Here is a 25,782-nt window from a genome sequence, read left to right as displayed (position 1 = left end):
TTATTTTAATTTTCCTTTCCTACCATGTGTAGGTACATTATTTTAGGTATGTTTGACTGTTATTTAAGTTACAGTCTTCTGTGAGGACAGCACTTTTGGGAAGAAAAAGAAGCAAAAGAGAGGGCAAGAACAATCTCATTTAAGTAATTAGTGGAGGGTTTAATACTTATTAGTTCTAATTATTATAGAATTCCTATTAATTTATGGCTAGTTGGTTAATAGTGTAAAAGCTTGTTAGTGGGTTTTTAGGCAGAAGAGTGTTCAAGGGTGAACATTCACTTTCCTTAATAGTGTTTGGCCTAGAAGATGCCATGAAGAAATTCACTGGAAAAATAGGTAATAATGTAACTTAGTTCTCAGTGCATCTTTCTTGTCAGTTAATTACTTTGAGGAGACTTAATGAAGCTTGAAAAACATGAAGAAAATAGGTGAAGAAATGAAAGCAGTATGGTTTCTAATGCCCCCATCTCCAGGCATTTTCAAATGGTAAAGATTCATGAGGCTGAAGTAAAAAGCTGCAAGAACATAAACCCTTATATATGGATCTTTTCAGATTTATGTATTGCTCTTTAACCTTTACCAGTTTTCAAGCTGATATCCAGATGAGAGTAATAGTTACCCCTTCTCTCCCTGCCAAGAAAATGAAATTGCTATGAAAATGCATGATGTCAGGAATTGGCAGGCTTCTTTTATTTTCTTTTTTTCCCCTTCCCTCTGTCCCAGATGTTATAATAAAATTTAATCAGATTAAGGTCAGCATTATCTGGGCCCTTTCCTTCAGCACCTCTCTGCTTCTTCACAGTTTTCTGATGCAGCACAACTTAAGAGCAGCTGCAGAATTGCTTTGTTGCAATCCTTGCACAGCCATGTACAAGTACAGGTGCAAAGCCTGGTGTTGGACCTATTACTGCAATATCCAGTGGGGCAATACTGAAGGGAAGGGTTTCTCCTGCCAGGAAATCTGCAAACATTTTGGTGAGCAGAGGGTGCTTGACAGGGAGATGCTTCGTTGCACCATGGGCCATGTTTGAAACCTGAAGTCACTTTTGGTGTGGGATGGAGCAGGCAGGAGCTCAGGGCTTGCCTGGCAGTGAGCATGGGAGGGATTAAAGCAGGGTCCCTGTCCTGTGTCTCCTCCTCCTCCTGGGTTTCCCTCCCATCCCTGCATCACGGGCTGGCCCCAGGGAGGGTTCGAGCCTGCTGCTCATCCTTCTGTGAGTTGGAGAGGCACAGTCAACATGCAGAATTGCCTTTGGCTGCTTGAGATGAGGAGGCATGTCAGCTGCTTGGTAAGAGGAGGGCTTTCTGGCAGAGCCTTGGGAGCTGTTGGAGATGGAGCCAAGCTCTGCTGCTGAGCGGGAGTGCCGGATTGCAGCGAGGGGAACACACGGCTGCTCGGGGATGGGTGGCTGCAGCAGGAGCTCTGGAGGGTTTGTGCACCCTGGAGCAGGATTATTTCTTACTTCTGGAATGTAAATCTCTACCTGTGGGAGGATTCAACCTCAATTTTTTGTCCCATGCAAAATCCTTCCCCTGTCTTCCCTAGGATAGCAAACAGACCCCTGTGTGTGGTGCTTCCTACCACCCCTGACCAGAACTCTGTTTTCCCTTTTCTTTTCATGCTTGCTGAGCTAATTCAATCACAAGAATGTGTTTTAGCTCTTGGAGTTTGGGACATGTACTTACTCTTTCACTGTTTAGTTAACTGCAGGGTTCCTAATTTTTGGCTCTACTTATTAATGTGTGTTACTGTTTATTACTGTAATCCAAAGCATGATAATATAGGAATCTGGTTGCTACAGCTGGAGAGAGTTTTTGAAGAGAACTGTTCTTGAAGAGAGTTTAGTGATAAGAAATGAGTGATACTATTTTCATGCAGTTAGGTCTAATCTTTTATGAATGATTTCTCTTCAAGTGAAGTTGAAAATATAGAGATGTGTATGGATAGGTTTTGTTGTGTGGCTTGTAGTTGATTGTACTCATCTCTGAGTAAAGGGGTATTTTTTTTTTGAGACCTTCTTAATTCATCCAGAGGTAAGGTAAATTAATAATTCCTACCCAGCTTTTTTTTGTTTTAACTGTGTGTCTCATCTCATGGGGACACTTGCTTATTGAAGCTACAGTTTCATTTTCTTTACCAGAATGATTTTAAAAAGTCTTTTAAATGTTTATTACAATTTTACAAGGGTGACTTTTACAAAAAGCTCCCATAGGAGCTGCACAGAAATTTATTCCCAGTTTATGCAGCCTGGATGAGGACTGCTCTGCAGTTCCCGTAACTGCACCAGCTTGGTGGCATGTGACAGGGCTGATGGCACTGGAGAGGCAACTGACACATGACACTGCCCTGAAAGAATTCACTTGTGGGTATTTTTGTCTGCTTCACACGCCTAACATAAAAAATAGATTGTATACTTGCATAAAAGTGTTCCCTACTAGGTAAACTGCATTTGTTAAATGCATTGTGTGGTGTATAACTGGTTAAAAACTGGAATTAAAATGCCAAAGGAGTTGATGGTTCCTGAGGCACCTGTGAGATCACTACAGTCAGATCCCTGTTTCACTGTTCACTTTCTTTAAAATGTTAGAAAAGCCTTGAACGTTTATCTTTAAAAGTATGTTGATATGTAGATGATGTGACTTGGTAACTTTTGAGAATTTAATCTCCACCTGCCTGTGGCCCTGAGTACTAAACCTCACTTTGTGGTGGCAGTGAAGACTCTGGTGATTCAGAGCATCCTGACAATGAGAACAGCAAAAGGGTTTAAGACAGTCAGGAGGGCAAAGCTTGGTGTGAACACACTTCCTGAGTTAGCAGCACTTGTGGTAAACTAGTCAGTTGGCTTTCAAAAGGAAAAGGAGATTGAAAGGAGTAATGCAGAAAGTTTCCCCTTGCTTCACTGATGTGCTAGTAGTGATTTAGTTAATATTTATGTAATACTTGGATTTGAAAAGACCCATTCCTCCTGTAGAGGTATTTTCCTCATCTTCATTGGGTTTTGAGTAAACTTCTCAATCTTGACAAAGAATTCTGTGTTTGTTTTTAATTGCTTAACACCATGATGCTGAACATAAATGCTGGAAATAACCCTTTTCCCTGCTTTCCTGTCTGCTGAACATGAAACTGTTGCTGGGTGGAAGGGAAGGGACTTCACAAAGGGCTTGGGGGTTAATTGCTCTCTTTCTCCCTGGATTTGCAAGTACTTGATTGTTATTCTGATGGTTCCAATCATTTAAAGAATGTCCTTGCTTGGTGTATTAGTTCATACCTGCAGTGCTGTCTTGAACGAGCTCTCCTGGTTATCCCTGCTTCCCATCCTTTGCTTCAGTCTCCTGCTCTGTCAGGGAGTGTGGGAATGGTTATTTTGAATGAAACTGCAATAAGGAAAGTGCTGTGGCTGTCTGTGGGCATTGGGGCTGGAGTTAGCCCAGCACAGCCTTTGTCCTTGCACACGTGGTGGATACACTGTGTTGTGAGCAGTAGCTCCCCTGATCTGTTCCTGATGAGCTCCCTGCACACTGCTGCAGACATAGCCTCAGCTGACCTCAGTGCTGAAAGGAAGATATAAAAATATCATACACAAGAGGTAATTCCTCCTGGTGAAACAGAGATGAGAAGATGACAGACAAGGTTTTGCTCATTAAAGTGATCGCTTAAATTTATTTTTTTTTAAAAGAAGCCATACAGTTGTAAATTGTTCACTGACAGTGATACACAAGTTGTTGTGATAGAGGAAATCCTCTTTGCTGTTTGGTGACAGTGTTTGGGGTCTGTGGATGGACAGGCTACATCTGTTCTGCCATGATTTGCTTCCCCCAGCTCCCTGCTGGAGGAGGAGATTGTGCTTTCCTTGAAGCTGCCATTCCCACACCTCAGGAAGGGAGGCATGAAAGGCAGAAGGGGAGAGCAGACTAATTTTAAGTCTTGTTTTTTCTGCATCACAGTTTAAGGAAGGCTGAGAGTAAAACAGTGGCTGGCAGTGCTGCTGCTCTCCTTTTCCCTCCTGGGAGAGTTCAGCACTCACATGGTCCCTGCAGTGTCCCTGAGCTCCTAATGATCAGCCTGGTTTGTAGCACTTGTTGGTAGCTCATTACTGAATAAAACAGTCATTGTCCAGCAGTGTGTATTGATTTTTGGCTATCCTACGTGACACATTGCTTGTATGTGTTATTCCTCCCTAAAGAGTTGTTAACACAGGGTGAAATGTGATAGATTTGGGGTATTTTCAGATTACCAGGTTCTTATTCTGTTCTCTCAGATACACTTTTTAGCTTAGCGATTTTTGACCCAAAGTAAAGAGGATGATCAGGGTTTGGGGTTTTTTGTAGCTTTTTTATTCTAGGTCAGTGACATTTTGAAAACTGGGGCAAGAGAAAACCAAGGTCAGTTAGAGTCCTACAAAAAGGCCTAACAAAGAATCCATTCACCCTCATAAAAATAAAAATCTGTATTAATTAACCACATGGTAGAGATAAGAATTGGAGAGCTTGATTAAATCATTAGTGCCTCTGAGCAGCAGCATTGGAGGGGGAGCTGGGAGGGAAAACACACTCAGCCTGATAGTTGCAATACAGCTGCCTGCCACGGTGCCAGGAGCACATCTGTACTGAGTGTGTGTGGCGTGGAAACCCTGACTGCTGCACTACAGGCTGGGGGAATACTGGCAAGCATGGAGTTCTGTTATCAATTCGGGAGGAGAGTCTGTTATTATTATTTGTTTGGGTAGGGAAAAAAGGCACATTGCAGCAGAGGCAGCAGCTGCTTGGAGGGCAGCCCAGTGGGTTGTGTTACGTAGCTTGTGCAGGGTTTAAGGTGTTCTTACATGTGGAATAACCACCTTGTACTTTCACCAGGTGACACATTTGCCTGAGAGCTGCCCATGTGAATCAACACTTGCCGTATCTGGCTTCTATTGCATAATGAAACATTTGAATATGGATGTCCACCAAAACAAGGCCAAATGTCTCATCTTAACCATCTGTAACCAACCTCAAATGCAAGTTCTTCAAACCAGCAGCAGCAATGTGTGTTTGGCAAGAGCTGCAGCTGCAGGAGTCACTGGCGTCAGGCAGAGCAGTCAATATTTGCTCTCTGTCCCTTTTCAGATGCTAGCAATGCCAGCCTTGCCTGCCTGATAAAATTGAGCACAGCGACTCAATAATTGCTGCTTGGGTAATTGGAATGGCTCCCACGGGGTGTTCAGCTGAAGGGTGTGGTTGGCTCCTGTGCTAACATGAAGCCAGTATCTCCATGCTATTTTTGTCCTCCCTGTGAGCATTGCGGCGTTGTTTGGTCTGTGTGCCATGTGCACACTTAATTTTCTGTTTTCCGAACAAAACCCAGTTTTGTCGTGTCAATTTTGTCTGTTAAGATTGCCCTTATCTAACCCTTTGAGGGCAATCTTGGTGATGCTTAGAAAGAATCCTAAAACAATCCAGCCAGCAGGGGAAACCGCCTGCTTCATGCTCCGACAGGATGGTGGTGTTGCAGATTAGTGGAGGGCTGATGAAAGATGCCTTCACTACAGGATGCAAAGCAGTGCTCCACGCAGTTAATGTGAATGCTTTTGTTGCTGCTCACCCAGCCAGTGAGGCAGAAAACAGCCTGTGGGGTGAGGAGCAGGAGCCTGGGTTGTCCTCGAGTGAATTCCTGTGTTTCATGAGCTGATGAAGCTTCACAGAAACTGCTTTGGTCTGTCTTGGATCATGAAAAGACCCCACGACTGTGGTTACAAATTTCCAGAGTTTAGTAAAGTGGGGGACATTTTCCTGTGAGCATTTTCACTTTCATGGGCAGAACAGTCAACTTTTTTTTCCCCCAAGGGCATGGTATTTTTGGTTTCCTTCATCCTGCCCAGCCTACCAAAACATACATATCTATTGCTGAGATATCTTGCACATTCCTTACAATGTCCAGCTTGCCTTCAATTAATCTTTTGAGCAAGAACACACTTTCAGAGGCAGAAGAGATGGTCTGTTCCCACCCTCTCTCCCAGATTTGTTTCTCCATGCATGCCTTTTCTGGGAAGGCAGCCCCAATGCTTGCAGTCAAGGCTGCTATGGAAAAGGAGGATAAAAAGGAGTTTGTGCTCAGGCTGGCTCTCATGAGCCTTTGGGATGGCTGCTGGTGGCAGATGTGAGTCCATCATCTCAGGGGCCAGCACCTCTGTTTGTCACCTGAGACCTGTGTTCAGCCCCTAGGGATGTGTGGGATTTGTGGTGTGCCTTGGAAATGGAGTGGTGTTTTGGGAGGGAGCGTGGGCTGGCAAGTCAATGCACTGCCCCTGATGGGGCTGGGGAGCTGCTCTGCTCCAACTCTGCTGCTCACCCTCTGCTTCACCTTCTGGGGGAACTGGACTTTCCTCCATCTCTGCTGCCCACAGGCAAGTCTTGAAAAGCTGTTCAAATACTCTGGTTTTTGAAACGTGGGCTTAGCCAGCTCCCTGTCTCCCTGCAGAGCTGCTGGTTGGTGGCTGCTCTCTTTGTGGCACTGTGAGGGCCCTGGGTGCAGAGCTGCACCTCTGTGCCACTGGGTCATGCTTTGAGTCCCATTTTTCTGCTGCAGCACAAGTTCAAGCACTTTCTTCTTCCTCTTGCCTGTATTAACACCCTGTGTGCTCCTTTTTGGTTGTGATACATTGTGAAGGCTGACCTAGAACAGAGGCTAGACAGAGTTGAATAAAGTAGGGATTTATTAAAAGGCCTCAATGGATCCACCTTGGGCAGCCCAGGAGCCCAGCCAGGGCTGCACCCAAGATGAACCAAAATGGTCCCAAAATGGACGACCAATGATGAGGTCTCTCACTTTTATAAATTCTGGTCCATTTGCATATTGCAATCAATTGTCCACTTATAGCTTTAGCCCATGCAGTCCCATCCTTCTTGTTTTTCTCTCTTCAGCCCATGTTGTTTGTGCTCTTGGGCCTGAGATTTGGATCATTTATCCTTGGTCCCCAGCTAGAGCAGGAATTGTTTTGTCTCCCTACTCTGTGCAGAGAGCTCACCATCCCTTAATATAAAGCTCAGAACTGCACACTAAAGTGGCACAGAATCTGAAAAATATAAAAGCTAAAACCTAAGGCATCATCTGGGTTAATAATTTGTACACCCCAGAGAGGGCCCAGCAGTGGAAAGGATGCAGGTAGAGGCTGCATTTCCCCATGACAGCCTCCTAACTCTCTCCAGCCCTTCAGTTAGCAAAGAGATCTCATGGTGAGGCTTCACCTATAGATATTCATTTATCACCTAACTCCAGCCTGCATCCAACTTAATGTGTGACTTTTCCCAAATTCCAGGATGTATCTTATACCGATGATGGCCCTGAGTCCTTGAAGGAACATCTAGGAATGGACAGAGCTATTGCAGATATATTTCTCTGTAGAATTCTTCTTTCACATCGCTATTTGTATTTGCTGATCTTCTGAGAAAACCTTCATTAGTTAATCTCTGCATCCTGTAGCTTATGCTTGATGGTTGTAGAGGTCTTTGCAGTACCAACTCAGCAAGCAAGAAAATACCAGCTATGAAACAAGAGTTGAGAAAAACTGATACTAAATAGTATCTTAATATCTGGAAGAGCAGACCTTGGGTTTGAGGTGGATACTATTTGTCTTTTTGGGAAAGAGGAATAAAACCTGATCATTTTTTCCATTAACTTTAGTTTCTCTTTTGTTTTTATTTTCCAGTCCAGCGAGAGTTTACACAGAAGAAAACCTTCACTAGTTGGATAAATTCAATATTGGCAAAGGTAAATGGGGGTTCTTTAGCCAAGCCATTCAGATATGCTGGTTAGAGATTAAATTTTTTAGGAACAAATAAAATTGCTGCAAGTTGTTTTAGGCACTGGATGGGAAAAGTAGCCCCAAGAAGCATTTGTTTAGTAAGTGCAGCAGCACTGTATTGGGGCACATCCAAGGACATTTGTATGAGGTGGTTTGTATGTGGATGTCACTCTCCTTACTCATGTGGTAAAACTTGTGGTGGATTGAGGCACATGTCTAAGTGGTTTATGAGTTTCTGAGTGGATTGAGGCACATGTCTGAGGTTTTATGAGTTTCTGAGTTTACAGTTGTTTTTACTGGGATATTAGGTAAGTGTTATTCTATTATGCAATCCAAGAACACGAGTTTAATGAGATGACCTGAGTGACTGGTAAGTATTAAGACAAACCACATAGTAGTGGCAGTGCTCTTTAAGCTCTCAGAAAACAGCTCCTGCAGCATGTGCTGGGGCTCTGACTTGCTCAGGTAAAAACAAAATATAATTTTGTTTTGGTCCCTCCTTGAGCAGAAGCTGCTGAGCTCTTGATAAATTGGTGTTGTATGGGTGAAAAGAGGTTTAGTTATGCAGCTCTATAATCAAATTTTTACTTAAATTGAGTAAGATCTCAAAATATTAATAACTGTCTCATTTAGCTTTTCTTTTCTCAATTTTTTTTCTTTTGCCCCAGACCTCCATGAAAAATGTGAGTGCTTGAAAGTGAGGCCTAAAATTACCCTTATAAAACAGAGGCAGGACAAGGAGGAGGGAATAACACATAAACATAGTAATGAGTTAGAAGAAGCAGGATGTGACTGTTTAGATGCAAGATTTTTATGGCAGCTTAATGGAAAAAATAAAGGGTGCTAAACATTATTTAACAGCAGAGTAATCTGTGATGTTCTGTAGTGTGTTGAATTCAAAATGACAGAATATTGAAATTTATCTTGCAGCATACCCCTCCTTATGTTGTCTCAGACCTGTATACAGACATACAGCAGGGACATTTGCTTCTGGATCTGTTGGAAGTGCTTTCAGGTCAACATCTGGTAAGACAGAGTAATAAAAATATTACCTCAATCCTTTGTCAAGTCCAGCAAAGATTTCTGGATGTGCTTAAGTGCAACCATATGAATCATCCCTCTGGGGTCATAGAGTTAGTTTCAAATAACTTATTTTTATACCATTGACCCTGAAACACGCTGAAGTAAGTTGATCCGAAGTAATTTATGAATTTTTGCTGGACTTCCCTTTTCAAAATATAGAATAAAATTAATTTTTGCAGTTGAAGATATAACCTGTTTTTTTTTTTTGCTTTGCAGCCACGGGAAAAAGGATTTAATACCTTCCAGTGTAGAAGTAATATAGAAAATGCTTTGACATTTTTAAAGAGCAGATCAGTGAGTATTAACTTCAAAATTCACAACTAAAGCCAGTTTAGCTAGTGGAACATTTTCATTGTTAACAATGATCCCTTTTTTCCCCCTCCTTAGCTGAAGCTCATAAATATTCATGTAGCTGACATTATTGAAGGAAAACCTTCCATTGTGCTTGGCCTAATCTGGACCATTATATTTCATTTTCATGTAAGTATTTCAGCGATGTAAGAGAGTTTTAGTAAAGGGGAGAAGCACAAAAATGTGTTGACTTACATGATTGCTAAATAAGATGAATTAGTACTGAACAAAAGATTATTTTCTGACATGTGGAAGTGACATCTCAGGAGGAGATGAACCAGTGCAGGGCTGGCAGTGATGAACAGTACCTAGCTGCAAATGGTAGGAAGGAAAGATACTGAGTTTTTTTTTTTAAGTAACCAGTTAAAAAATGGGCTAAACTTTGTTTGTCTAAGGTCTGTAATGATTAAGCTCCAAAAAGAGCAGATAGTGTGTAATGGCTCATCCATCTCTCTCAGATACATCCTCACTCCTCAGTGCTGACTTTGCTCACAATCTACAATTCTTGTATTTTTTTTTCAGTATTAGTGCATGAAATTACACAAAGGCTGTCAAAGTCATGTTTCTTATACAATAAGAGTGTTCACCTTGCATGGCAGAGATTATGGGGAGGTGTGAAAGCCCAGGGTCTTGATTTCATCATGGTGTAGGGCTGCAGAGGGTGCTGGAGCCAAGCTGGCTTCTAGGGAGAACCCAGCAGTGGAATAATTTAGGGGCACTAGTGACTGGGGCTCAGGAGAGCACTAAGAAACAAAGTTTTCTAGCAGTATTTAGCCCATGTTTTTTGTGGTAGAGATACTTTGATGCCAAAGAGTCTTGTGCTGCCCATGGCCTGTGCAATTACCTTTTAACCTAAACCATGCTTCTCTAACCAAACAGAGATCTCTGAGGTCTGTCAGGTAGGTTTTCCTGCACTCTGAGTGAGCAGGCAAACTGACTGTGCCTGGTATTTGTCACTGCTGACAGCAGAAACCACAATGCCATGGGCTGCTGTCACTGGTTAGGGTAGAAATTGACTGAGAAGGTCCCTTGATGACATTGCTGGTACCCACAGCATAACACACAAGTCTTTGGGTGAATACATCCTGCCAAAAAAAATGCCTAAAGATGGGAATTCAGCATGAAATGGTTCAGATGGTGCAGATTAAAAAGCCTGGTTTGAGTTTGGGAGGCAGGGAAGCTACTGTTACAGCTGTGGCTGAGTCCTGTCTAATTCTCTGGTGTTCTGCCATTGATGCCTTGGGAATCTCTCACTGAAGCCTCATTGAGTCTCCCATCTTCTCTGGCAGATTGAAGAACTGGCCAGGACACTTGCCTGTACCTACAATCAGCCTTCACCTGATCGTCCAGGTGCTGCTGACTCCTCTCCAAAGGCAAACAGATCAACTAAAAAAAGTGCTAAAATCAAGGAACGGTGGAAGATGTCTGCTACAAAGGCTCTTTTGTTGTGGGCAAAAGAACAGTGTTCACTGTAAGTTCCAACCAAAACTTACAATTTACATGCTACACTTTGAATTACTCCTTTCCTCTAAATGTGATGATATTTCCCCCTGTTTTTTAAGATTACTTAGTGACAGCTTAGCAGAAAATCCTTTAACTTTCACTTGTGGTTACCAGTACTTTCAGCATCAGTCAGGCCCCAGATGTTTTGACATGAGCCCTTTAAATATAATAAAGTGAAGCTCATCTTACTAATTAAACACAACAGTGTAATCTGAGTTGTTTGGCTTTTCCTTTTTAAGGGCTCCTGTGTGATAAGTCTAGTGAAATGTTTCCATGATTTGCTTGTTTTAATCCTCATGGTTAGCTCTGATTCACACAGTCTCAAGGTTTTTTTAATATTTTTTAATGGAAAATGTAGGATTTCTATGATCCCCCAACTCATGCTTCTCTATCAGAACACTGCATGATCCCAAAGGAGGATGCTAATCCTGGTGGTCTTAGTCCCTAATTCTAAGATGTTTCCCTGTGCTTGATGTACAGATAGCACTGCTGCTTTCAGGGGCAGTGTTCACAGCACACAGTCTAGAGCAGATACAGATATTTACATTTTCTTCAAGGGCTGCTGCTTCACTTCAGGATCTTCCAAATATGCTTTACAGTAATTTCAGCTCTTTCTCCTCAGCTCTTTGGGTTGTTTTATTTTCTAATAAAACCCTACTAATATTCCATGTTATTAGTGGGAGATAAAGGCTTTCATCAGCACATCAGACACTTTCTGCTAGTAGAATGGCACTGAGGTTTGCCTTCTAGCTGTCTTTTATCAGAAGATTAATTGGCACATCAAAACCAGCTCTTTATCCATGTAATCTTCCTCTTACTTTTGCCTCTTTTTCAGCAATATTGCTGTCTGGTTTGCAGTCTCATTTCTGAACTGGCATTATGTTGAAATATTTTGTTGCCAGTGAATCCTGTAGTTTTTGGGAAAGAAACAAATCTTGTAAGACTTGACCCATTGTTTTGTGACTGAATTTGATTGCCTGAAACCCCACATCTTTTCTATGCTGTAACATATTCATAACATACAAGCTGTTTTTGGAAAGTTGTCCCAGAATTCATTATGGCCTGCATGGCTGGGCACCTCACAGCACTGTTCAGGCTGTGAACATTAATAAAAGATGATTCAAGGACTCTAAGCTAATTATGAGAAAAATAAATTCTTTTTCCTGCACTAATAACAATGCTTTTAAGATTTGGATTTTCTAAAATGCCAGTTCTTAGTGTCCTTACAGACAAATATGTTTCTGCAGTGCTTTTCTTGTTGCTTTTCCACCCCATAGAATGCATAGATGTTGAGCACAAAGGTGGTATTTAGAGAGGATTTGGATCAGCAAGGCTTTATCTTCAGGGGCAGTCAAAGACAAAAAGAAATAGTCATCTTGTAAAAAGAAGTAATTGTTGTGATTGCTAGTACTGGCTGTGTTGTTGTCTGACTTGTGCAGAAGTTCACTGGTGAGGTGCTTTTGGATTTGGTTCATACTTCATTTTACTGAATTTGTACTCTATTTCTAAATTGGTACCTAAATCCTGTTTCTTCAGATATCCTAACATTTTGTTTCCACTCATTTCTGGGACAGGCATGGCTCTGTCAGTGTCACTGATTTCAAGTCCAGCTGGAGAAGTGGACTGGCTTTTTTAGCCATCATCCAAACCTTGAGACCAGGTCTGGTTGATCTGGAGAAGGCAAAAGCCAGAAGCAATAAAGAAAACCTGAAAGAGGCTTTCAGAATTGCAGAATTGGAGCTGAATATCCCACGGCTTCTGGAGCCTGAAGGTAAATGATCAGCTTTTTAAAAATCTTTGTTATTGGGAGTGAGATTAATGTGATCTATAAGACTGTGGTTAAGTTTGAAATGGAACACTGATGTTTGCTGTAATGCTCAAACCTGAGGGTCTTTATTTTATAACATCATCTTTACTTAGGGACTGTAGGATTTTTGAATTGGCAACAATTGCAGGAGCAATATGCAGAAGAAAGGATATGAAACTTTCCTGTTCATGGGAGAAACTTTTTCATTACTTAATCATGTTCCATTAAAATATTCCCAAGGAAAAAAATGTGACATATTAATTTCTGTCAGTGGCATGTTAAGTGAGCTGTTGCAAAATAAACATGTTTATGGTAATGTGTTTTAATAACTGCAGCTTAGTGTGTAATTATGTGATCAGGCCTAGAAGGCTGCATAATTATGTAAATGCTGTATTGGCTCTCATAGATGTTGACACTGTGAATCCAGATGAAAAATCAATCATGACTTACGTGGCTCAGTTTTTGCAATACTCCAAGAATTTGCCTGAGTCTGAAGAGGACATGCAGGTATGTTGTGTGGGTTATCACCGAGGCATTTTCAAATGAATGTGCTTTCTTTGCCCAGTTTATATCTGAGTCAGTAGCACATAGTAGATCCTCTGATTCTGCTACTAACAGGACTGAATTGGTTTGAACTTCCTGTTGCTCCTGTGTGGTAGAAAAAACTCCATGTTACAGATTTTTGGTTGGTCATACAGGTGGAATTGCTGTGCAGGTTGTTTTGTTTTCATTTAACTGTTGCAGAGGACATTTTCAAGCTTGATTTCTTCATGTGTGCTCTGAAGTCTGTGTAAACATTGGAGGAAGGGCAGATTTGCAGATGCACAGAACAACCAGCTTTAAATGTAGTGGCTGACATGTAAAGTGGACAGAAGTTGCCTCTGACAGATAACACTGACCAGGAACCCACATTTTGTATTCTCTATATTTTCTTATGAGAGTTTAATTGGTTATTCACATGCTGATAATCTCCTTTCAGTAGAACTGCAATCAGGTCTTTTTTTGATGTCTTCATATATTCAGGTGCCAGGTTTAAAACTTCGTCCCTGCAGTGTAATTAATAGTGCCTGACTCAAAACTCATCAGGGTCCCAGGAATTATTATTTGTTTTTCAATAACTTTCAATGCATTTTATCACATGCTCAATGAATGTTGTTTTATGGCACAATGTAAATTAAAAACAATGCTTGCTAAATGTAAAAGTGAAATTTTCTGCTCTAATTACCAGGAGAAAGTAAGAGAGGCCATGGGCTGGTTGGCTGCACAGGAGGAGAAGTTAGCAAAACTGCTGGTGGAAACAGAGAATGAAACATACTACCAGAAGTACAAAGTAAGTTGCATTTCATGTTCTGTGAAAAGAATCTGTTTCTCTGAATGTTTTTAATATTTTTCATCTTCATTGCCTGAAGTGTTAAATAAGCTTTTAAAGAAAACTTGGAAATCTAATGATGTAATTGTTAAATCCCTCATATGATTGAAGGAAAGGAAGGCTAAAATTCTCTCTGTTATGAAAAAGAAGATATGTTATTTCATTTTTGAGCAAAGGTTTTGGAAAGAGTAAAGTAGTGTCTTAATTAATTGACGTAGTTGAAGACTTGGACAAGATTCAAGCACGTAGGCCCTTCACAGAGTTACTTTTGCTATTTCTGTGCTAATTACAACAGTAGGTTTTACCCAGCTAATGTTGTAGAGGAGTAGTTGAATTGCTGGCTCTAGGTTGTGCTGCAGCAAAATTTCCTTTGGCTTATATTGTAGTCAGAGTTTGTAATAAAGTGGCCCATGGGGAAACTCTGAGAGGAGGAATTTTCCCTTTCTCTTACTGGGAGGGGAGAACTGTGTTCTCACTGCACTGGCATTATGTTAAATACAGACTTATGGAATGGCACCTATAATTTCAGACCCAAATATTGCCTGGAGACAAGAATGCCTCTTGCTGTCTTGCCTTTGCATGCATCACACCCTTTGAAGTTAATGGAACTCATAGCAGTGTGTTCAAAGGCAGGACTTGGCTCCGTGAACTTCCATCTGACGTCTTCTGTGAATTACTTTTCTCTTTTATCTCTAGGAAATGATGTCATTTATGGAAACATTTAACCAAGAGAAAATCCCCTTTCTGCCTGTGTTGTCATCAAAAAGGGGTGAAGCTGAGCTGAATGAAGGCCAGCAGCAGATGAGGGAAGAGTGGGATAAAGTGATCTCTCAGGTCAGAGGCATTTCTCTCTCTCACCCCATTACCAGCATGAGCGTGTGGGATGGATGAAGAAGCCTAAGTCTACCTCAGGAACTTGCATTGGGAAAAGTGGGGGGATGATGCTTTATTTGGGATGATAAAAGAGGTTTGACCCTGAACCTGAAGTCCAAACAGTCTGAGTGGCATTCAGTGCCCAGGAGGAGGCAGAAGGTGAGTTTTTGTGTGTCACCCTTCTGCCTCCTGAACCTCAAGACTGAAACATCCCTGAAAATGCATCTGGTTGTCTTGGAGCACTGGAGTACTCTTCTGATCAAAGTTTCTGGCCTATTTATGCTTAAAAGGTTATTTTGGGACATAATTATGGCTCAGAGCAGAGATACTGATCTAGTGGGGCCTGGTTGGTCAGTGCTTTGCAGTGAGGTTGGCTGTGTTGGCTCAAATTGGGATGTGTAGGGCCATGCTGGGAATTGCTGTTTGTGGAAGAGATGTTCCCCTGTCAGCCCCATGACAGACAGAAAGCTGTTCATCTCTATTTCCCCCCCCTATTTTTGCAACTAGTTCACTATAAATTTTCCTGTTTCTGGGCCTCGGGATGGTCACCAGCAAAGGATAGGAACACCTAATTCTGTGTGGTGTTGCAGAGGTTACAGACTGGGAGCAAACCTGGATTTGAGGTAAAGAGGGCTGATTTTAGCTGACTTCACTGGAAGCTCTTTTTTGAACACTGACAGGCATGAGGGGAGTGGGTTCCTGGGATGTCTTGAGCACCAGTTTATACAGTTTATATCAGCATCTTGGAGATGGGGAAGAAAATAACAGTGAGAGATTTAATCCACTTGTTTTCCTTTTAAAGATTAACGAGTGGAAAGCAAAGCTGGACCAGATGTTGCCCTCCCCTCTGGATAGCATTGAGGCTTGGCTCCAGGAGGTGGAACGTCTGCAGGCAGAAGATTTGCCTGATTTACAGGACCCATTCAAAGCAATGTCTGTCTTCAGAGAAATAATTGTAATATTTAAGGTATGCTGATCACAAAGGAAATTCTGCTTCAGTTTGACCTGGGAAAGCACTTGTTATGGAATTGCTGTTTGACATTTTGGGAAGTGGTGTGCCTATGTTTGTCTTCTGAAGATGAAAAGCTCTTCTGAACATACCTTTGAAGAATTATGAGTTTAATTAAATAACTGCATGGGTCTATAAGGCAGGTTTCAGACTTCACTGGGGTGAGATTAATTGAGTACTGCCTCAATGAGTAAATTATGCTATTCTTTTTTATGTGGTTCCTGCAACTTGTTTATTTGTTAAGTAATAACACAGGATAATTGCATCTTTATCTTTAAATCTATACTTAATGCATACCTATTCATAATAGCACTTGAGCTTAAGGTTACATTCCAGGGAGTTCAAGAAGATTGTGTGTTTAAAAGTTAAATAGTTCAAGAAGTTTGTGTGTTTAAAGTTAAATATTTGCTGAATCACTCTGTAGTTCCATTCAAGGCAAGGATATTTTGATACCTTTGTACCATGCAAGTTATTTATTCTGATCTTCAAATATTTGCATAGATAATAGTTTAAACATCCTTTTGAATTTGAAAGTTCTGAAAGAGTATATGTGTTGATGCCTGGCTGGTGATCATAATGCCATACTTGGGTTTTTTATAAACAGATTTGCTGTTTTTGTGACATTGTCCTTAAAGAGAATTTCAAAGAATGGGCAGTGGAGGTTCTTGCAAGTGGCTTAATAACACCACTTGTTGTACTCTTTCTAGTCAGTTCCTGATAGGAGAGATGGCTTTTTAACTGGTAACAGCTTTGTCAGTCTTTAGCCATTTGATCAAAGATTTTTGTTGTGCAACCTAAATACTTAAAGCATTTTAAAGAATAAGATAGAGACTGATGTCATTTCTTAAGGCATTTATTTTTTCCCCATTAAACATACAGATAAAATGATGTCATTCCTTCAGAAGAAGAGACACATTAATGCTTAGTTTCTGCCAAATCCTCTTTTGATGGGAAGACATCCTTCTGAAATTCTTTCCCCTTTTAGTATGTTGTGTGTAGGGATCATATTGCATATTGGCAAGGTGGTACCTTATAATGCAGATTTTACTTAAGATCTAGGAAATTATCCACCAATGCTCATAACTGTCTGATTGATCCAGTGTTAAGATTACAAAATCCGGTGTTAAAAATCTATGCACTATTTTCGTGGTTGAGGGCTGTCCCAGGATTTAGTCATTTCCATTAGCATGCTTTGTGGCAGATTTTATAACATAGAAATGAACTTGTAGCTTTTTTTTTTATATGACACTGAGAAATAGGCTTATCTTCTGTGCAACACATGTTATTTTTTATTTTCAGGTAGGGAATTTGGTGCTGAGACACATGCCTGTAAAATGTTCCCCAGTTGTGGGACACTGGCCATTGAATGGTAAATTTGATACCCTGTCAGCCTGGTGTAAGACACAGATTTATTGAGCAGTCAAATGAGCTATGGAGCAGGTGACATAATAGATTTATTCAACAGGTTTTGCTGTCAGTCTTTGCTAAGGGATAGCAAAGAATGGCTTAATACCCTGAAGCTGTTAGAATGATGGGTTTTTTTTCTCCTAAAGATGATAGTGAAAGTGCAGGAAAAAAACTGATAGCAGGAGTAGTGTAAGTTCTGTGATCCTTATATTTAAGTAGATGCACAGTGATAAGAGAAATTAGGTAGTATTTCACTAAAAGGTGCACTTTAAAAGGTGTTCAGGTAAATACTTTTATTGCACTTTAATGAGTAAAGACACTGGGAGATTGTCTTGTGCTGACTAGTTCTTAATAGCTCCTTCCTTAACAGCAGGTGAGCTGGAGATTCCCTGATGAAATACTCTAGATCAAAATGATGGCTTACTGTGTCTTGTTCTCCCCAGGGCTTGATGGATTGTTTTGATTCTCACTTGGACACCCTTCAGTCATTTAAGAATGAAGATGAGAAGAATATGCCACTAGTCTTGCCTGAAAAATTAGAGGAAATGAAAAGAAGGTTGTGATGCTCAAATTCCCTTTACTTCATGTTGTATTCTAGCTCTGCTATTGACTGGCTCTGCTGTTCTGAACAAAGCACATAATTTATCCATGCCTTGCAAAACAAAGCATTTTTCACCTAAACACACAGGCTGACTGTCAAGTGGAGCAGGCAGGGATCTCTCATTGGTCCAATGAGTGTTTAATTGTGTGTACAGAGTAGAGCTCATTAACAGGACCTTTTCAGATGCCCTTTGCTAGTGGGGAAATGAAACAACCACTAGGGATAGGAAACTTGAATATTTTCAATGTAAAAATTTCCCTGGTGGCAGGGATTCTCTAAACTTTTATTTCCACCACTAAAAATCACTGTAATTTATAGCTTGTACTACCCCAAATATCTGTTGGAGGATATTTTAAAAAATGACCAGTGAATCTGTATCCATAACCTGAGATGCTTTGATATACAGGGGGCAGATGTCCCTTTTTTGGGTGTTTAAGGTTTTTCATACATTGAGCAGACAACATTGACTGCTCAATTGTTGTTGCTTAAAAAAATGAACTGTTGCTATCTTATCTGTTAATTCCTGTCATAACAACAACAAAAAAGTTTACATATATGTAATTTTGATTTTTTCAGGATAAAATCCTGATACATTAGTGCCTTTTGTATCCAATGGTTTTGAATAAACTTTTGGAACTATTTTCTGTTTGCAGATTTAGCAACATTCGTTCTACAAACCCCAGCACTTTTCTTGAATACCACTATGGACTGTGCTCAGCCATTGCCAATGAGGTGAAGTTAAAGCTGAATATCTGGGATGTGAAATATGGGGCAAAAGAGTCTGTGGAATCACTGCTGGAAAATTGGAATGTAAGTTTCAGGTATATGTATCACACTCTGATGGTAATTCTTTCCCAGCTCTTTTTGATTCAATCTAAGTCATCTGGAGGTATTATAGTTGGTAGAAGCATGGTGGACAGGTGAAATTTCAGATTCATTCAAAGAAGGGCAGGTAGACCTCCCTAGAAGCTTTCCTTGCCCCAAAATCTTCCATTTTGCTATGAATGAGATTTCTTTCTTCAGTCTGGAGAAGTAATGGAAACCATGACTGTGATTTTCTCGCTGCCTGTTTTTATTCTTTATTGTGAAGATTTCTTTCTTTCTAGATTGTTTATGGAGCCAGCTGTAGCAGCCCTTCCCTAGCTCCAATCCACAGAACCCTCTCTGGGGCAGTTCAGTAGTTGCTTTCTTCAAAACCAGCCATTATTCACACTGCTGCCTCTTCCTTTTCCCAGCTTATTTACCTCTTATGCTTTGTGGTGAATAGGATTTGTCTTGTTCTATTACACTTTATGCTTAGCTCAGTTTCTGGACTCAAGTTATGAAACTGATGTAGGCTTTTAGAAGGGGATGGATTGCCCAACCCCAAATACTGACAAAGGATACTGCATCAAGAATAGAGGCAGAGGTGAAAATGCTGATGCTTCCAGTTTTTCCCCATCTCAGGTTAATGGGATTCCTTGTGAATTCCATCTTAGTGGACTTTCTCAGAGGATTTTCAGACTGGCAAATCCACAGTTAAATTAGTGGGAATTTCACCAGCCTCAGTACTGTGGAAGGAGGCAACAATAGGTTGTATAAAGTAGCAGCTTCCTGAGCAGTGTCAGCCTCACCCTGTGGTGAGATGGTTGTGCAGAGTTAATCTGTGCTGAGTTTGTTGGTTCAGTTGGTTTCATAAATACTTATTATCATGTTGTTTCTACAGTTGTGGCTCATGGTCTTGCTCAAGCTGATAGAATGCAGAACTTTGCCAGGGAGTTTAGGGCTTGTTTAGGGCCCAGGCTTGTCACAGTCACAAGGGACGTTGTTTTGTACCCTGCTGAGTGCAAAACATTTGTAGGAGTGGGGAGTGCTGGAGTGAGATCAGCTCAGAGAGGGGCTGAGGATCAGCCCTCACTCCCTGTGCACACACAATCTCCTCCTCTGCTCCCATTTCTTCCTCTTTCACCCTCTCCATCCCCAGTTTGCTTTGATCTGTCAGAAGTGAGGCACCTCAATGTTTCTGTGCATGCAGGGAAGCCCACCTTCTGCTTTCATCACATTTTGGCTTATGTGACTAAATTCTGCTTGACTTGTTCTAGATGCCATTTCTCAGTATTGCCCTGGGGCTGTAACTTTTTGGAGCAAGCAGTCCTGACTCATGCAGGGCTGTGGCTCAGGCAGTGGCATTCAGGTATTCATGGTTCTATTTACTTTACTCTCTGCACAAGCAGAGTAAAAGAACAAGTTTGTTTCAGACTAAAGGGTGCAGCTGAGTTGCTGGGTGGGCTTTGCTCAGTTCACGTTTAACCTGTAGGTTGTAGGCTCATATTGCAAAAAAAAAAAAAAAAGTGTCCCAAGCTGTATTTCATACCTAGTTTTGTGTCATTCAGTGTTACCAATATCAATTACTTTTCACTTTGAGCAGAATTTCATTGAAGAAAAGAAACTTGAAACACAACTAGACACTGCTACTCACATCTGTGAAGACTTGAAAAACATAAGTGGTCCTGACTTGGGTAAGCTCATGCACATAAGTTGATGTGAAGATCTCTATATTGAAGTAAAGTGCTGCCATCAGTTTTAATGCCATCTACTGTTCCATGTAAACAGTGTTTCTGTATAATTAACCTCTCTGTTCCCAAATGTATAACAATAATCCCTATTCCACGTCCTAGCTGGAGATCCTCAAGAAATCAGCAAACTTTTGAAGACAGTGGAGTCAAAGATTTCTACATGTAAAGAGTATATTTCCAATGTAAACACCACCCTACAGAAAGTCCTGTCCTCCTGGAGTAATTACACAGAAAACATCCACTTACTAAAGACATGGCTGGAAGAAAACAGAAATGAGGATCCAAAAGAGGTACATGGTTGGATTTCTTTTTGGTTGACAGAGATAGATCAAAGCCTTCTGGAAGGAAAACATTAAATCTCACAGTGGCTGCTGTTGTTGTTTTTCTGCTTTTCATTTTGGAAATAAATGTTTGACAGGGTTCTGCTTAAAATTATTTCAATGCCTCTGTCTAGATCCCTGCTGAGATCCTGGCAAAGAGGAATTCGATTCATGGTTCCTTGAATGAAGCTGGAAACCATCTCATTGAAGTCAGCAAAGAGCAAGTTGGATCAAATATTGCCAAAGAGCTGAAGAAACTGAACAGGAGATGGGCAAAGTTCATCAAGAGGACACACTTTGTGAGTTACAAGTTACTATTACTCTTTGCCATGCAGCCTTCAAAGTCATCTTTCCTAGATTTACCAGTTTGCTAATCAGAGATTGATCAATCTTTCAGTCAACTCAAGGTTGCCAGTTTTAAAGCTTGAGGAACAGAGCACACAGCAGCATCCCATTCTAAATCTTTGTGGCTCAGTAAAATTCTCATTATAGCAGGATGGAAAATGTTCAATTTTTAAATTGAAATCTCAAAACCACTTACAAAAGGAAATCTTATTGCAGAATGAAGCTCTTAATTCACTTCTTGGGGTGGAAATAATCAATTTACCTGTGTTAAATTTTACAGACTCTGTCTTAGCTGGTAGAAAGTAATTATTGCCGCACAGATATTTCTAAGGTTGTGCAACTTTGCACCAGCACACTTGACAGGTTTTTAGGCTGCTGTAAATCCCTATACAACCTGCCTAATGTTATACATATTACAGTCCCTAGAGTGCTTTCACAAGAATGACATTTTCACTCTGCCTGGGAATATTAGAACTGTTAATTTTCTGAGTTGAGCCTTTCATTGACGTTTATTAAAGCTACTGCTGTGACAGTAAACGGTGGCAAAAGATTACTGCTACCTTTTTGTAGGAGATGAGCTTAGTGAAAATGCAATAAAATCAAAGGAAGCAATCAAAGGGTGAGGGAAATCCAGAGTTTACTAGAAAAACCCTTAATAAGAGATGCCTCAAGGTAATATATTAAGGAATCAGAGAAGTAAGGTGCAAGAAGTCTGTTTAAGGTCTCAAGGGCTTCCTGAGGTATTTTTGTGGCATTGCTTTGGACATTATGGCTATCATATATGTTATATTTATTTTTTAATATAAAATGCAAGAGCAAATGCTGGAGCTCTGGCCTGTGACTGCCAGTACCATTAATGTCAGCACACTTCCTGATCTTGATTTGAGCAACACCAGCTGCTGTTCTTGGACAATTCCCTGCTGTGGGCTGGGAGATGCTGCAGCCCAGGAGTTTTTCTCCATAGTAGTGTGGCTGCTTGTAGGGGAGGGGACAAGGGGACAGGGTGGATGGCACAGGTTGTGCTGTCCCACCTGCCCTCAGAGCTGAGGAACTGAGCCTCACTTGGTTCATTTACCAATATGTTTGGCATTTATTTCTCCTTTGATCCCTGTTGAGTGCTAAAGCTGGGAGGTGCTGGGAAGTGACCCAAGTGGTGACTCTGTTGGAGGAGGGCAGTGGGGAGATGATGGGAATGAATATCTTACCTTGCTCTCTGTTCACAGCTTGGAGACGAGAGCACAAATGCTGCTGAAAAGACCTCGGAGCTTCCAAAGAGCCTGGAGAAAATTGAAGAGCTCCTTGGAGGGGTGGACAGCTGGGCAGCAGAGATGGGACATCTCCTTAGCAAGATCAGTCATGAGGAGCCTGTGGAACCTGAGGTGGAGGAACATTTGCAGGTGAAAATGCTGCTTAAAGTACTTGTTCCTCAGATTCTCATCTTGCAGCATGGATTTGTGGCTGTGGTAAAATGAGGCATCATCAGTGAAGCAGAACTTAATGTGGATTTTGTGCTGTAATACTTGTAAAAAGTCAAGACAGTGCTTGTGCCTTGTTGTTATTTCTCAGGATCACTCCCAGATGAGCTAGGAGTGAATCCTCCACCCTCAGTGTGTCCAGCTGACCAGCAGGTGCCAGTGAAATGCTGTTGGTGCCACTGATCAGCAGCTTGTTCTTGAGGGATATTAATTACTCCTGTCCAGCAGAGCACTCGGAGCAGATCAGAGCTCTCTGCAAGTTGCCAATTTGAGTAGTTCCCCTGGTCACACAGCACTTTGATCATCTACCCTCCAATGTAGGGAGGAGGTTTGGGACACCTTGGCTGTGTTCAAGGCTTACCCATCAAAAATTGGGATACTTGGAAGTATTTTCAGTAGCGTGTGGGGTTATTTGGGAATCTCATCTTATAGGCAGTTGTTCTAAATATCCACAAAGACCACAAATTAACTTCTAACAATAAATTCCACTAGTCACTATGTTTTCCCACATCTCTCTGCCTGGGATTACCCCCAGCTCCCAGCAGATGGCAGGTGAAAATCTGTGTATATAACTCAGCAGCTTCAATAAAAAGTCTGATTTATTTTCTTCACCTGCCAGTGAAGGTAAGACACAACAAAGATGCCAATCTTTGCACTGAAAAAGTTGAAGCACTGTCTTATGTTGCCTTTACTAGTTCTGCAACAGGGCCTGTATAACATAATGATGTGAAGATGACCACCAGGAGGTTTCATTGAAACTCCTTTGTGTAACTGCTGTATATAAACAGAAATAATCTTTATTTCATTTAATCTATATACAGTAACTGTGCACTAGAATCTGTGTTAGTTTTCTCTTGCTTTGTGCCTTCTTGCAGTGTTTAGCTGCTGCATATAGGTAATGCCTTACAAAAGAAGAGTCTTGTAAAAAAAAATAGTTTAAGCCCTACTACTCTAGCTAAGCTAGCAACTAGCTTCTAAGTTCCCATGTGAAAAAATCGTGAAAATGAGAATCAGTTAACACAACAATCTATTCTGGTAAGAGAACTGTTCACACCTACAAAAACAAAGAGTCTGTCCCATGAGAATCCATGAAGAAATTATGTAAACTAACCAAAAATAGAGAAGTTTAATAAACATGCACCCTAGCCATTCACCAACCAATAAACTGATTATCAGTGTATTGTTAACCAGTTAGCTTGAATACAGTGCCCTCTGATATTCCTATGAAAATATGAACTATGCAATAAAAGTTCAGCTTTTCTGCAGGAAGAATCAGAAGTCCTGTCTCTTTTTACTGCAACATTTACCTGACAGATTTGGAAGGGTGAGAGACGAAAAGGATCTGTTGATCTTTTTGTAATCACAGGAGTATGTTTATAAAATAAGCCTCATTTTGCAGTGTGACTATAGCTTGTAAAAAAAACCCCTGAAATAACAAAGGACACCCTGAAATACAGCCTCCAAACATGTGGCTGGCATTGTACCTCCATGTCTGGGGGCAGGAGAGATCAGGTCACTCATTACCTGCAGTACAATAGGTCAAGATCCAGAATAAAGCTCTGATTATGATTAGGAGAATGCTAATTGACAACTTCAGACAGGAGAAATGTGTTGAATATTCATAGATAGAAGCAGCTCTAATAAGGACTTTTCATGATAAATATTCAAACGTGGCACACTGCTCCTGCATGCAGAGCACCCAGCTGCTTTCCTGCCTTGCAGTGCTGAATACTACAAGGAAATCTGAGCCTTGGTGTGGGCTCACTTTGGATGACTTCATGATCAGATGCTGCATATCCAAATGTGTGGTTTCATTTGGGAAGCTGCTTGGATGAGAGAGCACGTTTTAAAAACACATCTGATTGGCTCTATGGCAAAGACACAGGAGGTGTTGCACTGACAGAAAGAAATTGCTTCAGCAAACAGAATCCCCTGTGGATGGCAGCAAATTTCTTTCTCTCCACACAGAGATTTTACAGTGTAGTACCCTGACCATCACTGGAATGTGAGGCTTTCCTTTACCGAGTAAACCATCCATGATCAAAGCTGGCTTTTTCACTCTGTTTGTTTAAACAAAAAGGCAAATAAACACTTGGAAAGGCTTCTAATGCTTTTTGTTCAAACCAGAGTTTGGCTGCAAGAGGATCCTCGTGCCAAGACCAAGTTGTGGCAGCAGAAGAGATACTGCAATCCCTGAGGCAAAACGTTTCAAGTCAGGTGTTTCAGCAGCATTCTCACACCACTGGGCTGGAGGCACGAATTAAAGAAGCCAGAGACAAAGTAGAGGTACTTGTTTATAAACACACTGATATCTCTGATTTTACCATTGCAGAGTATGGAAAACTCTTTGTCAGTCATGTGAAATAGAAAAGGTTCTGTACTATTGGAATCAGTCTCCCAGACTCTTGTCAGGGCGAAATCTAGAACATTTCCAAGATCAGTATCTCAACTTGAGAAACTTAAGTGATATTATGAAGCAATAACTCCGTCTAATTACTGACACTCAAGTGTGTTCTGAAAAGTCTTTTTCTTCCAAGGCTGTCATGGGTGACCTGAACAACATCTTGTCCAAATCTGAGAAAAGACCCTCAGAGAAGGAGGCTTTGCTCAATTTTGAAGAATCCCAGAAAGAACTTGAGGCCTCCATTTCAAAGGCTGTGGAGCTTGTCAGTCAAAAATTAAGTCCTGAAGAATGTATTTCAAGATATGAGGTGGGTGTGTACTCTGAGCCAGCTGAATCTGAGTACTTCTGAGAGCTATGTGGTCTCTAAAAGTCTGAAGTAAGACAAACACTGACCTTTTTGTTTTTTGGTAGCTAATAATGTTTTGCTCAGTTTTCTGATTTAGCACTTTATTAACGTGGCAGACAACTTGAATGAAGAAGTATAAATCTGTATGGCAGTTTATTCAGTGCCCTGTCCTAAATTATTCCATCAGAACTCATAATTTTCAGAACTACAGCTTTTTTTTTCTTTTTTTTTTTTTTGCCTGATCAATAATTAAGCTTCCCATCAAGAATGACATGTCTGAATTCTTGGGCAGGTTATTATAAATACTAAATCTCCTCTTTTTCCCAGAGGGTAGTTGGTAAATCAAATGTCCTGTCTCAAAATGTGGATCTCTTAAAGGGGTTTTGGAGATGGAAGTGCCCAAAATCTGTGTTGCCTGGTCTGGCAGAGAGGGCTGGGTGACCATGTGGCAGGAGGGGCAGAGAGCTCATTCCAGGCCATCCTGGAGGATCCCATGGTGCTGATGGAGACCTTTCACCTTTCTCTGCTCACACCCATGGGACATGGCCTCAGG

At 41.0% G+C, this 25,782-nt stretch overlaps 1 protein-coding gene across 1 annotated transcript in view; it reads left to right on the top strand.

Annotated features, from left to right (window-relative positions):
• The window catches only part of SYNE2 (spectrin repeat containing nuclear envelope protein 2), a 159,428-nt gene that overhangs the window by 2,330 nt on the left and 131,316 nt on the right, over window positions 1–25,782 (top strand). Inside the window, 18 exon segments of the mRNA XM_054515169.1 lie at window positions 7,686–7,747; window positions 8,712–8,807; window positions 9,081–9,158; window positions 9,252–9,344; window positions 10,505–10,686; window positions 12,293–12,489; window positions 12,932–13,032; window positions 13,754–13,855; window positions 14,591–14,728; window positions 15,570–15,734; window positions 17,627–17,739; window positions 18,438–18,594; window positions 20,192–20,282; window positions 20,442–20,629; window positions 20,794–20,958; window positions 22,228–22,401; window positions 24,607–24,765; window positions 25,017–25,190. Of these exon segments, the coding sequence (XP_054371144.1) occupies window positions 7,686–7,747; window positions 8,712–8,807; window positions 9,081–9,158; window positions 9,252–9,344; window positions 10,505–10,686; window positions 12,293–12,489; window positions 12,932–13,032; window positions 13,754–13,855; window positions 14,591–14,728; window positions 15,570–15,734; window positions 17,627–17,739; window positions 18,438–18,594; window positions 20,192–20,282; window positions 20,442–20,629; window positions 20,794–20,958; window positions 22,228–22,401; window positions 24,607–24,765; window positions 25,017–25,190 (2,435 nt within the window).

This window comes from Molothrus ater, chromosome 6 (assembly GCF_012460135.2).
Source record: "Molothrus ater isolate BHLD 08-10-18 breed brown headed cowbird chromosome 6, BPBGC_Mater_1.1, whole genome shotgun sequence".
Classification (NCBI taxonomy): domain Eukaryota; kingdom Metazoa; phylum Chordata; class Aves; order Passeriformes; family Icteridae; genus Molothrus; species Molothrus ater.
Note: the sequence above shows the minus strand (reverse complement) of the source record. Positions and strands in the feature narration are given on the sequence as shown.